The sequence below is a fragment of the Natrix helvetica genome, assembly GCF_964273705.1.
Source record: "Natrix helvetica genome assembly, chromosome: 1".
NCBI classification, from domain to species: domain Eukaryota; kingdom Metazoa; phylum Chordata; class Lepidosauria; order Squamata; family Natricidae; genus Natrix; species Natrix helvetica.
Genome location: NC_138548.1, coordinates 297,047,386 through 297,065,021, shown reverse-complemented (window position 1 = coordinate 297,065,021; position 17,636 = coordinate 297,047,386). Strand labels below are relative to the sequence as shown.

Genomic DNA, 17,636 nt, shown 5'->3' with positions numbered 1-17,636 from the left:
GCTGAACCAATCAAAACAGCCCCATTCTGTACGGGTCTTCTTGAGCAGGTTTGCGTAGAAACTAGCATTCAACTGGACTTCTTTTCTTTTTGGTTTGAAACTTTTCACTGCTTTTCAAGCCAAAAAAGAAAAGTCTAGTTGCCATGATTCAAATTCCAGATAACTCTACCTGGATGAATGAGAAAGTATATCTTGTTTTCTTAAATTCTGTTGATTCTAGTTTAGTAACCTCAGTGAATTGGGTTCACTGACATTTGTCGCATTCAGTGCTTTGCATTTGGAGTTGATAGTACACGAGGAGAACTGTAAATTGCCTAGTTTGTTATCATTTAGGGCTACCAAATCTGGGGTACAAACATCCAGATAGCTATCATAGGCCTTTGTCTTCTATGTTTCTTTGCTATCATCATTTACTTGTTACTTGAATTTTTGAACTCCTGATGTGATCACCATTACTAATGGTATCTTTTGCTGCACTGAACACTGTCCAGCATAGAAATACATGATTTCTGTGGGACATTTTATAAATCATGGATAACAGTTTATGTTCAAATTTTTAGGTTTAAGGTGTTGGGGTTTTTTTTAGAATGTGTCCTTTTTTGTATACGTAGATGCATAGATAGTCATAAAATAAAGGGGAAAGACTTTTTTTATTGTCCTGCAGCCTTTCCCAACCTGATTCCTTTTCTATTTCTTGGACCACACCTTCCCCCAGTGGCAACTAAGATGACCAATAGCCATATTGTCAATTCTATGAGGTGTCATGTTGTCCATTGGAAGCTATCAGAGGTGAAGAAATGCAGATTTATGATTATATCAGAACAAACAGGCTTCTGTTCTAGCAAGCATTCATTCCTAGTGATTACTTATGACATTTCTTTAATTCCAGCTACACTACGGTATTTATTAGCCTTTCAGTCCCAATAATGCTTGGCAATATGCTCTGAAGTCTCATCATTGCTAATGTGGCCAATAGTCCATGGTAATTTTCAGAAACCATATATCACTGATATATATCTATTTGTGGGTGTGCAACCACATATATCTGTACATATCTGTGTAGATACATAGGTGGATAAAATATTGTGTATATGTATCTCTTTCTATATATATGTATATATATAGCTCTTCAAGAAGCAAAATAAACTGAGCACCCAGGATTTTATGTTGCATTAACATACAATGAAGGAAAATCGAAACGTTATTAAAGCTAAATAATCTTGTATTTTATTTCTATGAAAAAGCTGTTACAAACCGGTGGCCGTCAAATCTTATCCAGCTACTCTACAGAACATATTTTAATTGCTTCTGCTTTCATACACATTCATTTTGTTGGATCTAATAAATGAGATGCATACAGAACCTGCTACTTGGTTCAAACTCATTAACTCTCTATTTGAACCAACCTTTTAAGGGACTTACTGATTTTGTGCCAAAGATGCCCATGCAACATAGTCTAAGTAGTTTTATCTACAGAATGTATTCCATTTATACATGGGCAGGCTTTTGCATTGAACCCACTTTTTGTGACAGAGGCCTTACACAAATTACACCCATCACTATCCCCCCCAGCTACATGGCTGTTAAAAGATACAGGATACTATCATCTTTTACATCTGGCCACCTGTTGAGATGTCCCATGTGACATTTGTCATGAACCCAGAAAAATCGCTTTCTAAATTGCAGTCTCTATGCTGTTCTAAATTATTTCTTAATATTTAATTCTGAAAGCTACAGTTATAAAGAAGCAGAAATACACACACACACAACAACAACACAAACACACACACACACTATTTCCAACCCCAGATCTTATTAACTGGCAATGCAAAACTAGATCATGCAAACTTTGTTGCTTCAGTTGAATAAAAACTCCCAAATATAATGGCAAATGGTGATGGGAACAAGCCTAGTTTTGTTATATATCTTTACAATTCACAATGGTCTATATCTGCAGATGCATAGACTCACAGCAAGGTACAATCTTACATATAAGTTAACCCATTCAAAAGACCGAGCTGATAAATAGTTTAATATATAAAGCTCAGTACTACATGTGCATATACTCTTGCAAGCAAGTGCCAGCACCTATCTGTCTAAATGAAGAGTACAGATATATCTACAGTTTCAATATGTGTCTGTAGCAGTATTTCGATGCATAATCTTGGAGTAAAGATGGCTGGCCATCCTGTTTTCTATTGCTATGGTGAAGAGTGATTCACTGTGACTGTCCTGAAAATCTCTGTGCATTGTGGAATTACATTTCGTTCCACAAGTAAGCCAAATCTTTAGTGTTTTCTCTCATATGTCCCTCTTCCACTCTTTCCTATCCTTTTCTCAAAAAGTGGAGTTTCAGAGAAGAAACACTTTTCATATTTAATGTAAAATCAACTAAAGATGGGTGACTTTTATCCTCCTCCACCCCACCCTCCAAAACAAAACAAAAAGAAAAGAATAGTGACACTGATTTTAATTATTGGGTTGTACTGTGATCACAATAAACAAAGAGATTATATCTAATGAAAGCATGTGGTAAGTTGTGCAATAGGTGATTAAATAGATATGAATTTGCAACGTTGGCCTTAGCATCTTTTGAGGGAAAACAAGTTCTATATCAAAACATTGTAGATAAGAGAATCTTCTACCCTTTTCACAAATCATTGAACCTACATCTCTCCTCTTTCCATTAAGAGAGAGGTAAGTATTTTTATCCCTCATTTAATATCCCATACCAAGACCAAAAGAGGAAAAGCAAGAAACAATGCAGTTGTGCCTCCAGATTCAGCACCTCTCAAGATGGTAACTCAGGCTCCAATCACCAAACTTCTTAACTTGTTGTTTTCTCTGCGATCTTGTCCTGCTTAATTCACCAAAGCTCCTGACTAAACCTGAATTGGGTAGTCCCTAAGGTTCTTTTTCAAAAGGAAACTGGATTTCGTTTTTCCTTGAAGAGGTTTCACTTCTCATCAAAGAAGCTTCTTCAGTTCTTTGAAAAAGCATACCTTTGGGGCAACCGTGACTTGGATGACTGAGAATCTCCATAGACATTTGAATTGGGTAGTATCCCTTGACAAATAGACAGATAGTGCTACATGCATATTTGGATATAAACAGGCACAAATACACTTGTATATGATTTGGACTGCGGTTGTTGTCATTCAAGAAGTCAACAATCTAGAATTAGTGTGTTCCATTTAAGTTCTATCTGCTTAACTTAAGCAATCTATTAAGAAAACCACACATAGTATTAAGAAAGACATTTCCCATCCTGGATACATTTCATAATGCTGCAGCAATCTGATAAGTGAAAGAAAGATGATAAAATGATCTATCTGATTCAATAACTCTTCCTCCAACTTCCATTCTTTTTTTCTATTAAAAAAATTAACTAAAACTACAAATATATAAAGTGGAAAGGAGAGAATGGTTGTGGACTGAATTAGTGGGCAAAGGAAGAATTATCATTTTTGTCCCCTTCCTGTCAGTTCTCCTTGGCTTCCCAAATTTGGAACCCTCTGCTGGTTGGAAATTGTGGAACTTCCCTACACATCAGGAAGTGCCAGATTGGGGTAGCTTCATTAGCAATATTGTTTGATATTACCATGATGCAGTCAATCCATATTTGGAGAAATAGGATCCACCATGTTAACTTACAGTTTCACCTTTTATCCCTTTATCATCAAAAGTCTGTTCGGAAGAGTTTTAAAAACAAGAGTTGATATCACCTGTGGGTTTTTTTTAGAAAACTGGTTGATATCTGTCGCATCATCTTAGACTAAATGGCAGTGCCATTGTTGAAGCAATGGGCAGAGATTTCTTTCTGAATTGCAAATAGAGCAGTCAAGTAATATAATCATGTCAGAAAAGAACCTTTAAAAAGATGCTGGAAGTGAGTCTAGAAAGATAGCTGGAATGGTTTTAGTGAGATAGATTTAAGGCTGTATAAATTGACCCATTATATCAAGTAACTGGCACTGCATATACATTTTAGCTTGGAGATAGCTATTACTTATCTTCATGCTTTTAATAGGGTTTATTTGGGGATGCATACAATCTTCAGAAACAATCTTAATAAAGTGGGCAAGAAGTAGTCCCATTTAGAAGACAGTAAAGAAATTTGGGAGGCGATGGCTCAGTGCCTAAGATGCTGAGCTTGTCAATTAGAAAGGTCGGCAGTTCGGTGGTTTGAATCCCTAATGCTGCGTAACAGAGTGAGCTTCTGTTACTTGTCTCAGCTTCTGCCAACTAGCAGTTAGAAAGCATGTAAAAAATGCAATTAGGAAAATAGGGACCACCTTTGATGGGAAGGTAACAGCATTCCATGCGCCTTCGGCATTTAGTCATGCCGGCCACATGACCATGGAGACGTCTTCGGACAGCACTGGTTCTTTGGCTTTGAAATGGAGATGAGCACTGCCCCCTAAGGTCGGGAACGACTAGCACATATGTGCGAGGAGAACCTTTACCTTTACCGTTAGAGAAATTTATCTTTGCCCTAGATTACCAGTCTCACTTATTCCCTGCCATCAAATATCAATAACTAGAATGAAAAAATAATATTCACAGCTTGAGTTCCGCTGTTCTCTCTAGAGAAGTGGTGGGCTTTTTAGGTCCACATATTTATCAACCTCCATTACTGACATTGTTTACAATTGACCATCCCAGCTCAGAATTCTGTTTCAGCAACACCTGGAAATCTGCAAGATCCCCATTGCTGCTCTAAAAAGACCAGATACCATAATATCAAATCTGCACCCTTAGCATCTCACTGAGGGCTCTCGCAGCTTATGTACAGAGCCACCTTTTTAAAGTGTTGCTTTCCTTCCCCTGCCCCCAACTTCATTGTGAAAGAGAGAGTGAATGGTAGAAGAAAGAGTGGGAGAGGAAGGAAATGAGGCTATTTTTCCAATACTTGATAAAAATAGAGGCTTTTTATAACTAGCACGGTCACGCTTCTGTATAAGTGCCATGTTGAAAATCATAGTAAAGACTGATGTCTATAGAAATTCACAAAAGCAGATCAAGAGTTTAATTAAGTTGCAAACCCGGAGGAATTAAAGTAAGCCAGCAAGTTCTTCGAGAAATAGAGTGGCACAATTATTGCAGAACTCTGAAAATGCAGTGATGCGTAGTACTACCCAGTGCTGTGTGCTGTACTTTAGGTGGCATTAAGAAACCATTCAGGTGGTGGTTTATGACATCAGTAAATAACAGAAAAGAGTTATGCCACCGATTTTTATATAGCCAATAAATTCCCAAAGGCTTCCTACTGCGCTTTCATAAATTGACTTTGTATTATTTTATAGCCTTCTGGTTACTCTTGAGAGGTGCTGTAACACCAGTGTGAAAAGGCCAAATAATAGCCTTTCTCAGCAGACTGTGAGCTATGGCATAAAACCCATTCATACAATCTCCCCAACTCTCAGAAGACTCACTAGTACATATTATACAGATATTATATTTGAAACATATTAGATTCTTACACATATCTCTTTCTCTACCCATATATAGATTTAAGACATCTATAAAAATAAAAGTTGATTAGCCCTAAATATCGACAATGAGATGCACATTGAAGGAAAATCATATTTCTGAGCCGAGATGGTGGTGGTGAGGATATGACTCATTAAGTAACTCCACATATTTCCCACCTTCATTGTCTTAACCATACCCAGCTAGCTTGAGTAGCTGCTTCACCTGTGCTGAGCACACGATTAGGCCAATTCTGAGAGAAAGAAAACTAATCACAACTTTTTCATCCTTCCAATCGACAAATCTTCCTCGTAACCCAGAGAATATTGCAAAGACCTCAACCTGTCGGATAACAACACTGAATTCCTGGAAAACTTTATTGCCCTCATGGAAAAGGTGACGCCTGACTCCAAACAATGTAAGTACCCCAAAGGCCTGTGGTGGACAAAAAGTCTCATCTCAAGGAAGCCTTCACGTTTTGTGAGTGAAAGAACCCAGGGAAAACCATTACTAAGCAGCAATGGATTATTAAATAAATAAATCTACTTTAAAAGATGGGGGTGAGGCAAAGGTTGCCAAAAATAGGTTGTTTAAATAAAGTTTCGTGTTTGTTTAAATAAAGTGTTAATATGTGTTTCTTTTGTATCTGGGAATTGCTACCTTATGGTAAGGTGGATTTCCTAAAACAAGGATGTAATTCAACTTTTGTAGCAACTTCCAGATGTATTGGATTACAGCCTCCAGAATTCCCAACCACTGGGGCCTGTTCTGGAGACTATTTGATTGTAAAAGTCTGGTATAAATGATTAGCCACCACAATTAAGAGTTGTAGTGTAGCCCTGTACATGTAATAATCAGCTTGCCCAAATGGAATCGATGGGACTTATCATTTTAAAAAGTATGCAGTCATTGGATAATGTTGCTTGCCAATCCTACATTTGATCATAGGCATATGGACTTCTTCAGGCTTGATCTGGCTGGAACCAGGTCACATTTCATCAGAGGTTAGAGTTCTCTGATTTTATGACTGTAAGATATACTTCATTAAAACAAACCCTACATTGCATAGCCAGCCTGATTTCTCAGTGTAAATTAGTGCAACTGAGCAACTAAGAAACAAGAGTCATGCTATTTCCTTCCTTTATGGACACATATTGATCAAGTATTCTTTAGATGTTAACGTACATTTCCCAAGGAAAGTAGTTTATCTGTCAAATATGGAAATATAGTTCTACCATGTTTCTTTATTACACTTGGTGTGGCTAAAAGAAATATGACAGTACTCTAGGAATCTGCCTCTGTGTGCATAAGATACAAAAATACCATCTCCAACTCAGAACAGCAAGAAAAGCCAGAGACCTGAGCTGGCTGACTTCCAGTACTGAGAAGAGTTTCCAAAAACATTGAGAAATGTACACCTTTTTTTAAAAAGGCTGTTTAATACTGCTAAGAATTTAGATCAGTGCATCCGGAATTCAAATTACGGCATAATGGAGAGATTTGCTATTGCCTTCAACTGCCTTTTTGTGAGTAAAATGGTGAATGGAGAAATTCTAGTAGCTATTCAAGTAAACTTCTGGTTTTGGAACATTTCTTCTTTCTATTAAGGTGACAACTTCCTTCTTCACAACCTTATCCTGGACACTGGAATTACACAACAGCTGGTGGAAACAGTATGGAAGAATCAAGATTTAAGCACGTAAATAAAACTTCTGAGACATGCTAGTGGTGTTATTCAATTATTCAATTGAGTGCAGATTAATTGCATCTTTTTGTAAAGCAGTTTTCCATGATAATGTGAAGCCTTCAACTGTGTTAATATAAGCTAAATTACATGGCCTGGAGACCATGTTGAAAATCAATGGTAGATGGGGCTATGCAAATCTTTTGAAAAGGGTGATTCAGAAGCACACTTGAAACATCTCTCTCTTAATTTTTAAAGCAGCTGCATCTTTTCCTAGGCTTATACAGGTGCTATATAAACTGCTTCTTGTTGATCTCTTGCAGCAGAAAACTAATTCATTATCATGTAATCTTGTTTTCATTAATAGTTGGGGACATTTTGATATGCCACCCTATTCCTAAATTTTCACTTTGATTTCTATCTTACTGCAGATACAGTCTTCTAGCTGTGTTTGTTGCCACAGATGGTGGCATCACCCGTGTTTTCCCTAACAAGTAAGTTTTTGTTGTTCCCTGTCAACATCTGTGTACAGATAGATTAATCTTTCTTCCCTTTGGTCTCTGCAATCCATGGAAATCATCACAGAATTACATGTATGGTCTATTTTGTGACTGGCTGATATCAAAGCCACTTTCCAGATTCTTCTGAGTAGATCAAAGGAGAGAGAAAATTGGTGGGCCCCCGGCTGAACACCAGTGAAGAAAGACAGCATTGAAAAAAAGTTTCCTCTAATGAAGCCAAGCATTTTTATTTCCTCTATATGTATTCTAAAGATGTGAACAAGTCTTTTGTTTCTGCAAGAATGTTGAGAGGAGGACTCCTACGAAAAACAAACAAACCAAACATCCCACTACTTTTGGACATCTGAATGTGATAGGAAATTGAAAAACTGTCGTAGGCATCGCCATCTTGCTTTTTGCTTCTTTTCATGTGCAGACTAATTTTTATTGCACTGAGCATGCTCGTCACAGCCATGAGCAAACCGGCAGTAGGGACTGACAGAACCTACCCCTGATTCTTACTGATTTGCCTTAAATGCCTAAGTGCCAAGCAATAAAATTACTTCCCAAACCAAATGCAACATTTTAGAGACTTCATAAATATCCTGATATTTTATATGCTTGGAAAAACAAATATAATAGATTTGTCAAGCACTCAGCTATATATGCAAAATGAAAATTATTTTATTGTCCCAGTAAAAAAAAAATTAATAGGCTTTACATTGGGATTTTTCTGCAATCTTCTAAAAGAAGTGATAGAACTCAATTCATTTTTAAAAAGCAATTCTGTAAGCATCAAGTGACATTGAGACTTGTCCCAATTGCCATTTTATAACCTCATGGGTTAAATAGTTGTTTTATTTATGTATTGAAAAATTTATAGGAAATACATTTGATGAATATCTGAGATTTTGACGCCTGAAGAGCAGACTGCCTCTTTAAAAACTTTTTAGAATTTTTATGCACATATTTGATTTTGAGCCTTCGTTTGTGAAAAATGAAATTGATAATGTTTTATGGGTGTGGTTGATTTCTATGAAAGAGCTGCTGAGGATTGGGAAGAAGACCGAGAGCCCTTCAATGCCAGCTTTTATCGAAGGAGCCTAGATAATAAAGGCTACATCTTTAAGCCTCCTTACCGAGATCGTAAGTAATATCTTGCAGAACATCGCTAGGCAGCTTTGGTGTGTTTTCAATTTGGATAGTCTTTAAAAATATGAAGTTCCAGGAGAAAACAGCAAAACTCTTGTTCAAGCTGGCTTGCATGCTGGCTTAATCCAGGAGCTGAAGTCCACATATCTTAAAGTTGCTCGGGTTGAGAAACACTGTTCTATAAGAGAACTCTTACCCTATAGGATCTCTGATATGTAGGGGTATGTGTCAGGAGTGGGGGAAGGGAGCATTCAGTCATCAAATCATGGGAAATAAATTGCTTTGGCCTTATTTATATTTTATGGTGCTTATTTAATTTTTGTTATCAGAATTTGATAGCCTTGTGACAACGTAGAAGCCATGGATGTAGCTTAAGACCTTAATTACTAAATAGCAGAATCGAAGAAGCAGATTTTTTTATTTTGTGGTTAACGTGAATTGTAAAATAAGCATTGGCAGGAAGACAACTATTCATGAAACCATAAAAATACTCCACTATCAGATTGTTTCTTCTAGCCCAGAGAGTTTGTTGTAGCAGTCATGCAGTATTATCCATCAGAAAATGCTAATTTATTTCCTTCTTTTCTTTAAATAGCCAGCTACAGAGGACCAGAGCCAGACAGCAATGCTGTTGGGATCCTAGTTAGCACAGCTGTAGAACTCAATCTAGCAGAGAGGCATCTGAAGCCAGCAGGTAAAGTAATCTACAGATTTGTCCCAAAGATCTTCTATTGTTAGATCGGGTAATGGAAAGGCACACTCAGGCTAAAGGCAACAACAGCTCTTTATTGTAACAGAACAAGTATGCACAATCCAGGTTCAGTCTGACAGCAGCCCTTTTATAGGGAGCTGTCAGACCCTTCGACCAATGAGATTAAACCTCTGTTCCCGCTGGACCAGAGGACCTAGTAGAAACCATTATAACAGTTGCTAACACCCCTCCCCTCTTAGATGGAATCATCCGACTGGTAACATAGTCACGCAGATAGGCGGGCTTTTTGGTAGCTCTGCCAGATCTGCGCAGTTCAGTCGGAGGGTGTTCTTCGGACAGGTCGGGTGGACCTGTTGACTCTGCAGCTTCGCTTGGTGGAAACGCCTGGAATCTTTCACAGGCAGCGGCCGGAGTTTCTAGAGCCGGTATGCTCAGAGCTCGCTGCGGGCCTGCAACACAAGTAGCTAAGTATCCCGGTGTCTTGGGTTTGGAGTTGGCTGTGGAAGGAGTGACTTGGTGCTCCTTTTGGGTAGGGCTTTGGATAACTCGTGCAAGACTTACCTCTGGCTGCTTAAGAGTGGAATTGCAGAGGCAGCCACAGAGTTGGTCAACGTGCCTTCTCCAATTCCAACTGTCCTCGAGCCCTATGAGATAAGAGCGAGGCCCAGTGATACCTATCACTGTGGCAGGAATCCACAGAATTCCCCGGTGTAGTTGTGGGCGTAAACTGAATCCCCTACGCTAAAATTCTGAATTTTGCTTGTGGAGTCTGGGGGCGATGCGACAGAATAGTTTGGGTGTAGCCAGTCTAAGTGGAAACTTAGCCGGCGACCCATGAGAAGCTTAGAGGGGCTTCTCCCTGTAGTAGCGCATGGCGTGATGTGTTGAATTAGAAGATAATGGTCAACCCATGTTTGCCAATCTCCCGGCCCCATCCTGGATAGAGCCGCTTTTGCAGATCTCACCATTCTCTCCGCCTGACCATTGGAGGCCGGATGGAATGGCGCGACCAGGGCATGTCTGATTCCCTGTGCTGCTAAGAAGGTCTCAAATTGCATGGCCATGAATTGGGGCCTGTTGTCCGAGACCAAGACATCGGGCAGGCCGTGTGTGGAGAAAAGCCTCCGTAGTACCTTGATGACTACGGCTTCTGCTGTAGTGGAGGTCATCAGGACTACCTCTAGCCATTTCAAGTAGGCGTCCACAACTATGAGGAATGTCTGGCCATGAACTGGGCCAGCAAAATCAATGTGCACTCTAGACCATGGTGCTTGAGGTCGCTCCCACTCCTTAGCGGGCGCCTCTGGGAGAGCTGGTCTGGACTCCTGGCACGATGTGCAGATAGCCACCCATTCTTCGATCTCCCTGTTCATGTTAGGCCACCACATGTAACTCCTAGCCAAAGACTTCATCCTGACAATTCCAGGATGCCCTATGTGTAAAGCTTCTAATACTGCAACTCGCAGTTTGGCTGGATCAACGACCCAGTCCCCCCACAGCAAACAATCATTAATAATAGACAATTCATCTCTTTTACAATAATACATTTTGAAATCAGACCCAACAGGCCCCTTGGGCCACCCCCTCCACACCCAGTTCAAAACTTGTTTGATGGTGGAGTCTTTTGCAGAGTGGCAGGCAACGTCACTAGACAAGACTTGACCAGTCTTTAAACAGTCAATAAGAAGTACTGGCGCCTCGGGGGTAGGGTCTGCAAGAAGTTCTGGCAGTGGGCAGCGACTCAAAGCATCGGCTTACCCCAAAGTGGAGCCTGGTCAATGGACGAGACGATAGGTGTAGGCAGCTAGGAAAATAGTCCATCTAGTCATTCGCAGCGATAATGACACAGGAATAGGTCAGTCCCCAGCCAGCAAGCCCAGTAGCGGTTTGTGGTCCGTAATTAGTTCAAAATCACGGCTATAGAGGTACTCATGGAACCTTTTTACACCGGCCACTGCAGCCAAAGCCTCATGGTCCAGCTGGCTGTAGTTCCGCTCGGCAATGGACAAGGTCCTTGAATAATAGGCTATGGGAGCCTTGGTTCCATTGGGCATGTGGTGGCTGAGGATGGTTCCGATGTCAAACGGGGAAGTGTCGCAAGTTAACACCAGTGGCAGGGTCTGGCTGTACTGCACCAGGAACGTGTCTGCTGACAGTAGTGTTTCTACCACGGCAAATGCAGCTGCTTCGGCTCTGCCCCAGGATCACTTTGCATTCTTTGCCAGTAGACGATATAAGGGCTCAGCAACGGTGGCTTTCTGTTTAAGAAAGACGCTATAGAAATTAAGGAGCCCAAGGAATGCCTGCAGCTCGGTTTGATTGCGAGGTGTAGGGGCATCCTGGATTGCTTTAATTTTTTAGATGTCTGGTGAATCCCAGAACCATCGATGAGGTACCCTAGGAATTCAACCCTTGGCACGTTAATTTGGCATTTTTATTTTTTGAGACCGAGGCCTTTGTCTCTAATTCTGGTCAAAACAGTTCTTAAACGTTTGAAAAGTTGTGCTTCATTTGCAGCCGATACCAAGATGTCATCAAAATAAGGGACAACTCCTGGAATCCCCTACAAAAGCCATTCCATGACACTTTGGAACAGTCCAGGGGCGATACTAACTCCAAATTGCAGGCGGTTACATTTGAATGCATCCCTGTGCGTCACAATGGTTTGGGCCTCCGCTGCAGCGCCATCTACAGGAAATTATTAGTATACCTGTGCCATGTCTAATTTAGCGAAGACTTTGCCGGGGCCTAAAGAATATAATAAATGCTGTACAATGGGTACAGAGTATGCGCTTTGTTGTAGCACTTTATTGATTGTGCACTTGTAGTCTGCACAGATGCGGACAGACCCCTCAGATTTGACAGGTGTCACTATAGGGGTCTCCCAGCGTGCGTGATCAACTAGCTCTAGGATTCTTTGGCCTATGAGCTTGTCAATTTCCAGATCAATTTTAGGGCAGAGAGCGAAAGATACTCTCCTGGGTTTTAGCCTGATGGGGGCTATATTGGGGTCCAAATTAAAAGAGGTTGGAGTCCCCACATACTTACCCAGACCGGTGCTGAAGACATCCTCAAACTCCTTGAAGAATTCTTCGGCGTTCTTGTCTTTCAAGGCGTTGATATCAGTCATTTCTAGACCCAGGGCTTCGAACCAGTTGAGCCCCAGGAGGCTCTGCATGTCACCGCTGACCACTGTCACTGGAAGCTGGCCACTGGTAATCGCGAAGGCAGATGTCAGGGGCGTGTAGATGCTGCTTCTTCAGGCTAGGGATAGCCTGCTTGAGTGTAGACCACGGCATGATGGTCAGTGATGACCTCATGTCGATCTCCATCTCGCATGGAGAGCCCTCGATGAGGACCATGACTTTTAGCTTTTTTGGGTGCCTTGTACAGACTTGGCCATTTGAGGTGTGGTAGATGACTCTGGTGTCGCCCACTGAGCGCCATGGTGGCGGCTGCCATGCCCCTTGGTTGGGCCTCTGCTGGCGGTTTGGTCAGCTTCTGGGCTTCCAGGTTGTCGTGGGGTTCTCGCTTCTGCAAACCTTGGCGATGTGCCCTTTTCGCTCGCAGCGTTGGCAGATAGCGTCGCGGAAACAGCAAGACAATCTGGCATGGTCTCCACACCTTGCGCAAGGCAGGAAACATGGTTTGAATTTGCGCACTGGCTTGGTGTGGCTACTGCGCATGTGGCAGCTGTCATCTTCGTCTTCTGAGCTCTCAGCCTCTGCAGCCTCGTGATGTACACCTGCGCTCTTTCACGCATCTTGTGGAGTGCTTTGGTGCTGCAGGGTTTCTGTAGATGTAACGGCCGATTCGCATGTCCTGGCTTCATCCAAGGCAATTTGTAGAGTGAGGTTAGATTTGGCAAGTAACCTCCTCTGTAAATTAATGTCCCACACACCGCATATGATGCGGTCTAGTATAAGTTCATCTAGGTCTCGGAACTCGCAGTATGCTGCGGCCTTTCTTAGCACCGCAACGTACTCGTTGATCGATTCACCTTCCTTCTGATTGCGAATATTAAATTTGTGCCGGCGGACGTGCTTAGATGGCTTGTGAGCGTAGTGTGTCTGCAGCGTCTGTTGGAGCACTGACCAAGCGACCAACTGGAGCGGCATTGGCTCAGATAGGTCTTTGGCTGTTTTGAACACTTCCCATCCACAGTATCCCAGGAACATGTTCTTCTTGCGGCCTTCAGAAAGGCCCATGAGGTCGTTGGCTTTGAGGAAGCAGTCGAACCTCAGCATATACGACTCCCAGTGCTCGGTGACTGGGTTGTATGGAGTCAGTGGGGCATGTATGTGTTCTGAGGGCGTTTTGAGTTTGCCGCTCAAAAATGGCTGCTCAAAGCCACGCTGAGCTCTGGGCTGGATTTACTTGCTAGATTGCTACGCTCTTTTTTGGTTCGCCTAGTTGCCTTCCAATCCCACCTTCGTTGCCAGTGTTAGATCGGGAAATGGAAAGGCACACTCAGGCTAAAGGCAACAATAGCTCTTTATTGTAACAGAACAAGTATGTACAATCCAGCGAAGGTTCAGTCTGACAGCAGCCCTTTTGTAGGGAGCTGTCAGACCCTTCGACCAATGGGATTAAACCTCTGTTTCCGTCGGAACAGAGGACCTAAGTGGAAACCATTATAACAGTTGCTAGTATCTAACATCTATCCTATTCTATTCTAACCTAAATTAGTTCAGCATAGGCTTTCTGAAGCTCTACAATCATTCCATATTTCCAGATACACCTTTCTTCCACCTCCTCTGAAATTTGAGCTTCAATGCGATTATGTTGGACAGCTATCTTCTCGGACATAGCTGACATGTATATAGAATTTGTGCTGGTTTGTGTAATTCTTCGTGTCCTTATGGAATTATGCCATATAAGAATAACAGAGGAAAATAACAGGAGATGTTCAAGCTAGCTTAGAGACAAAGTCTAATCTAATTCATAAGATTATTTAAATGTACAAATAGATTTTAAAACTCAATGTTATCAATGTTTTGAAAGTCACTATATTGCTCATTTATTGCTTCTGAGCTGGCACAAATTCTATATACATGTGTGCTATATCTGAGAAAAATATGAAAACTATGTAGCTCAATAAACAAATGTTTGTGCATTCATATTCTGCAGATTAAACTTTCTATCTGCAAATAAAAAAATAAAATTATTTCTCCTCAGTGGTTGGAGTAAAACTTGACTTGGAGGCTTGGACACAAAAATTTAAAGTCCTTGCTAGCAATCAAACAGATCAGCAGAAAACACGACGAGTAAGTAATCAAAGTGTGTGTGTGTGTGTGTGTGTGTGTTGTTGTTGTTGTTGTTCCTAGGAACAATTCTAAGATTTTGATTTTTGAAAACAGCATGGCTGTAGCTATAGAATTTCTGTTTTCAAAATAAATAGATAAATATTGCATTAATATACAATAAAAGAAAAAGAAGGGAAAAATTATAATATATAAAGGCAATAAAAGGACAAAAGGAAATAACAAAAATATACTATATTATATGTTCCAACCTAATATTCTGTGTGGCTTGGTTGCCTTTTATATTTTGCCTTTTATATTTTTATATTGTATCTATATTAAAGTTGTAGGTTGGGTGAGTCTTGCTTGTTTTTTATGCTCTAGCTTACCCAGAGCCATGCTGTTTGAGTTGGGTGGCCTTATAAATCTTATTGAAAATAAATAATAATACATACAAAAATCATTCAGTTTAATTTTAAACACATCATTAAGCATGTATCATGTACCATATTAATCTTTTCATTATATTACTACAGAATCAGTTCATAAAAAGAAAGCAAATATGTATTGATTATTCAAGGTACTAAATGTGGGATTAATGTGCCAGTCCAACTAGTTTAGTTTTTTCCAGCCCCCATGTTGATACATTCATAATTCTTCATAGTGTGATACCTTTCTGGTATATAAATCAAAAGTATATTCACATATTTAAAACTTATTGAATTTTGTAAAACTGTGTAAACAAATGGATGAATATTAAACCAAACAGCACAACAGCAAGACAATTAACTCTTTTTAAAATAAAACACTTGGTGCTTTTAATAAATGTGAACATGGCATTTTTTGTATTATTCTCATGATCGTAAGAAACATAGTTAATGTTCCCTATATAGCTATACATTTTCTAAGCTATGTAATCCATAGTGTAGAATAGAACTCCCCAATCTGTGGGCCACTATTGGGCCATGGCCTATTTGCAACTGGATGGCATGAGTGGCAAGCCAGCGTATGCGTGTCATGCTTAGCCCCACCTGGCAAACGGCGAGCACCAGAGAGAGCAGCCCCACTCGGGTGAGGAGTGGGTGCCTGCAGCTGGCAGCCCCACTCGCTCTCCTGCCCCTCACATAAAACCATCCCCTCTTCCCCTACTCCACCCAACCACCCACCCACCCCTGTGCCAAGCCACCAACCTAGAAAGTTTGAGGTGTAGAAAATTGTACACCAATAGTAATAAATTTTCTGTTTTCTCATCTTAATTTTCAGCCAAATTCATTTACTTGCTCTATTTTTATTTTTTATTTTTTGCCATTTATACATAAATGAATCATGTAGTCCAGAGATGGATTCCTACCAGTTTGGACCGGTTCAGCCAAACCGGTAGTAACTTGGCGGCCTGGGTCGTTGGAACTGGCAGTAACCCAGGCCTGTCACAGCCCCGAACTGGTTCTCTTGGGGGCGCCATAGGTGGCGCCATCTTGTTTTTGCCTTCTGTGCCTGCGCAGAGCAATTTTTGGTGCACTGGGCAAGCACGCACATCAAGCATGCGTGTATGCGGCATGTCCCTGAGCGAACCGGCAGTAGTGGCAGCGGGAACCCACTCCTGATGTGGTCGTTAAGACAATCTTTGCTTGTCAGAAGCCAGCTTGGAAGATCGCAGATGGTGATCACATAATCCTGTGATCCTGCAACCATTACAAACATGGTTGCAGGATCATCTCTTCCCATGTTTATATGGAGTTTTTTTTTCAAATATCTTCATTTAAAGACATTTAATTGGCCAAAAACTGAATTGCTACACATTAACTGGAACCAGTAAAGATCTTTTAACACTAGTAAGGTGTATTTTACTTAGCAAATCATGGCTTAAAAGGTGGCAAACACAACGAGAAAAAAATTACATTTCCAAATAGTATTGAAATATGCCTCATATATAACTTAGTACAGCGTTACTGTTATAGAATGCGGGTAACCACTGCAATTCTCTTGGAAATGCTTCCTTTCTTGCTATTTTTATCAGTCTGTAGAAGGGTTAGAAAGCGATTATGAATGATTTATAGACTTAATGTGGATTTAAATAAATCAGTGCTAAGATTTGTCTAGAATCCCCTTGATTTTCTTGCCTTTCTTTTTGGTTTGCAGTGTGACCTCTCCACAAGCTGTGAGATGGACTGTGATACTAATGACAAGGTAAATAGCTGCAACATCACTGCATGACTCCTTCTGACCCAGGAGACTGTGTAAAAACCCACTTGATTTTTAAAATTCAGAAAGTAAGCAATTTAAAATTGACTTCCGGAGATGCTGAATAGGACTGCCAAAGTAACGGTATGTTATGATGAAGAGGACAATGCCTTCACCCCTCCCCTAAAGCAGGGCTTTGGTGTATCTGCTGCCTAAATCAACTAATGCAAAAATGTAAACATTGCCAATTGCACTCGGGATACTTCTTTTTTCAAATTGACAGTGTACAGTAGCCATTGGCGATTTGGATTGCACATTCAGAAATGTATATTCAGTCTCCTGTTGAAGATAAAGATGTTGCTTTTGCTCAGTAAAAAGGCCATCTGTAACCTGTAATAAGCTTCCTTATTTAATGGGGTGAGCCGTTCCGTTACTTGTCCCAGCTTCTTCCAACCTAGCAGTTCGAAAGCATGTAAAAATGCAAGGAGAAAAATAGGAACTACCTTTGGTGGGAAGGTAACAGCATTCCGTGTGCCTTCGATATTGAGTCATGCTGGCCACATGACCACGGAGATGTCTTTGGATAGCGCTGGCTCATTGGCTTTGAAACGGAGATGAGGACCGCCCCCTAGAGTCGGGAACGACTAACTCATATGTGCGAGGGGAACCTTTACTTTTACCTTTTATTTGTA

At 40.7% G+C, this 17,636-nt stretch overlaps 1 protein-coding gene across 2 annotated transcripts in view; it reads left to right on the top strand.

The window, feature by feature from the left end:
* The window catches only part of CACNA2D2 (calcium voltage-gated channel auxiliary subunit alpha2delta 2), a 677,428-nt gene that overhangs the window by 636,390 nt on the left and 23,402 nt on the right, over positions 1-17,636 (top strand). For both annotated transcript variants that reach the window (XM_081936759.1, XM_081936758.1), the window contains exons 24-30: positions 5,793-5,890; positions 7,081-7,171; positions 7,588-7,650; positions 8,699-8,802; positions 9,404-9,502; positions 14,699-14,787; positions 16,903-16,950. In XM_081936759.1, coding sequence (XP_081792885.1) covers positions 5,793-5,890; positions 7,081-7,171; positions 7,588-7,650; positions 8,699-8,802; positions 9,404-9,502; positions 14,699-14,787; positions 16,903-16,950 — 592 coding nt within the window. The remainder of the gene's footprint in view (positions 1-5,792; positions 5,891-7,080; positions 7,172-7,587; positions 7,651-8,698; positions 8,803-9,403; positions 9,503-14,698; positions 14,788-16,902; positions 16,951-17,636) is intronic.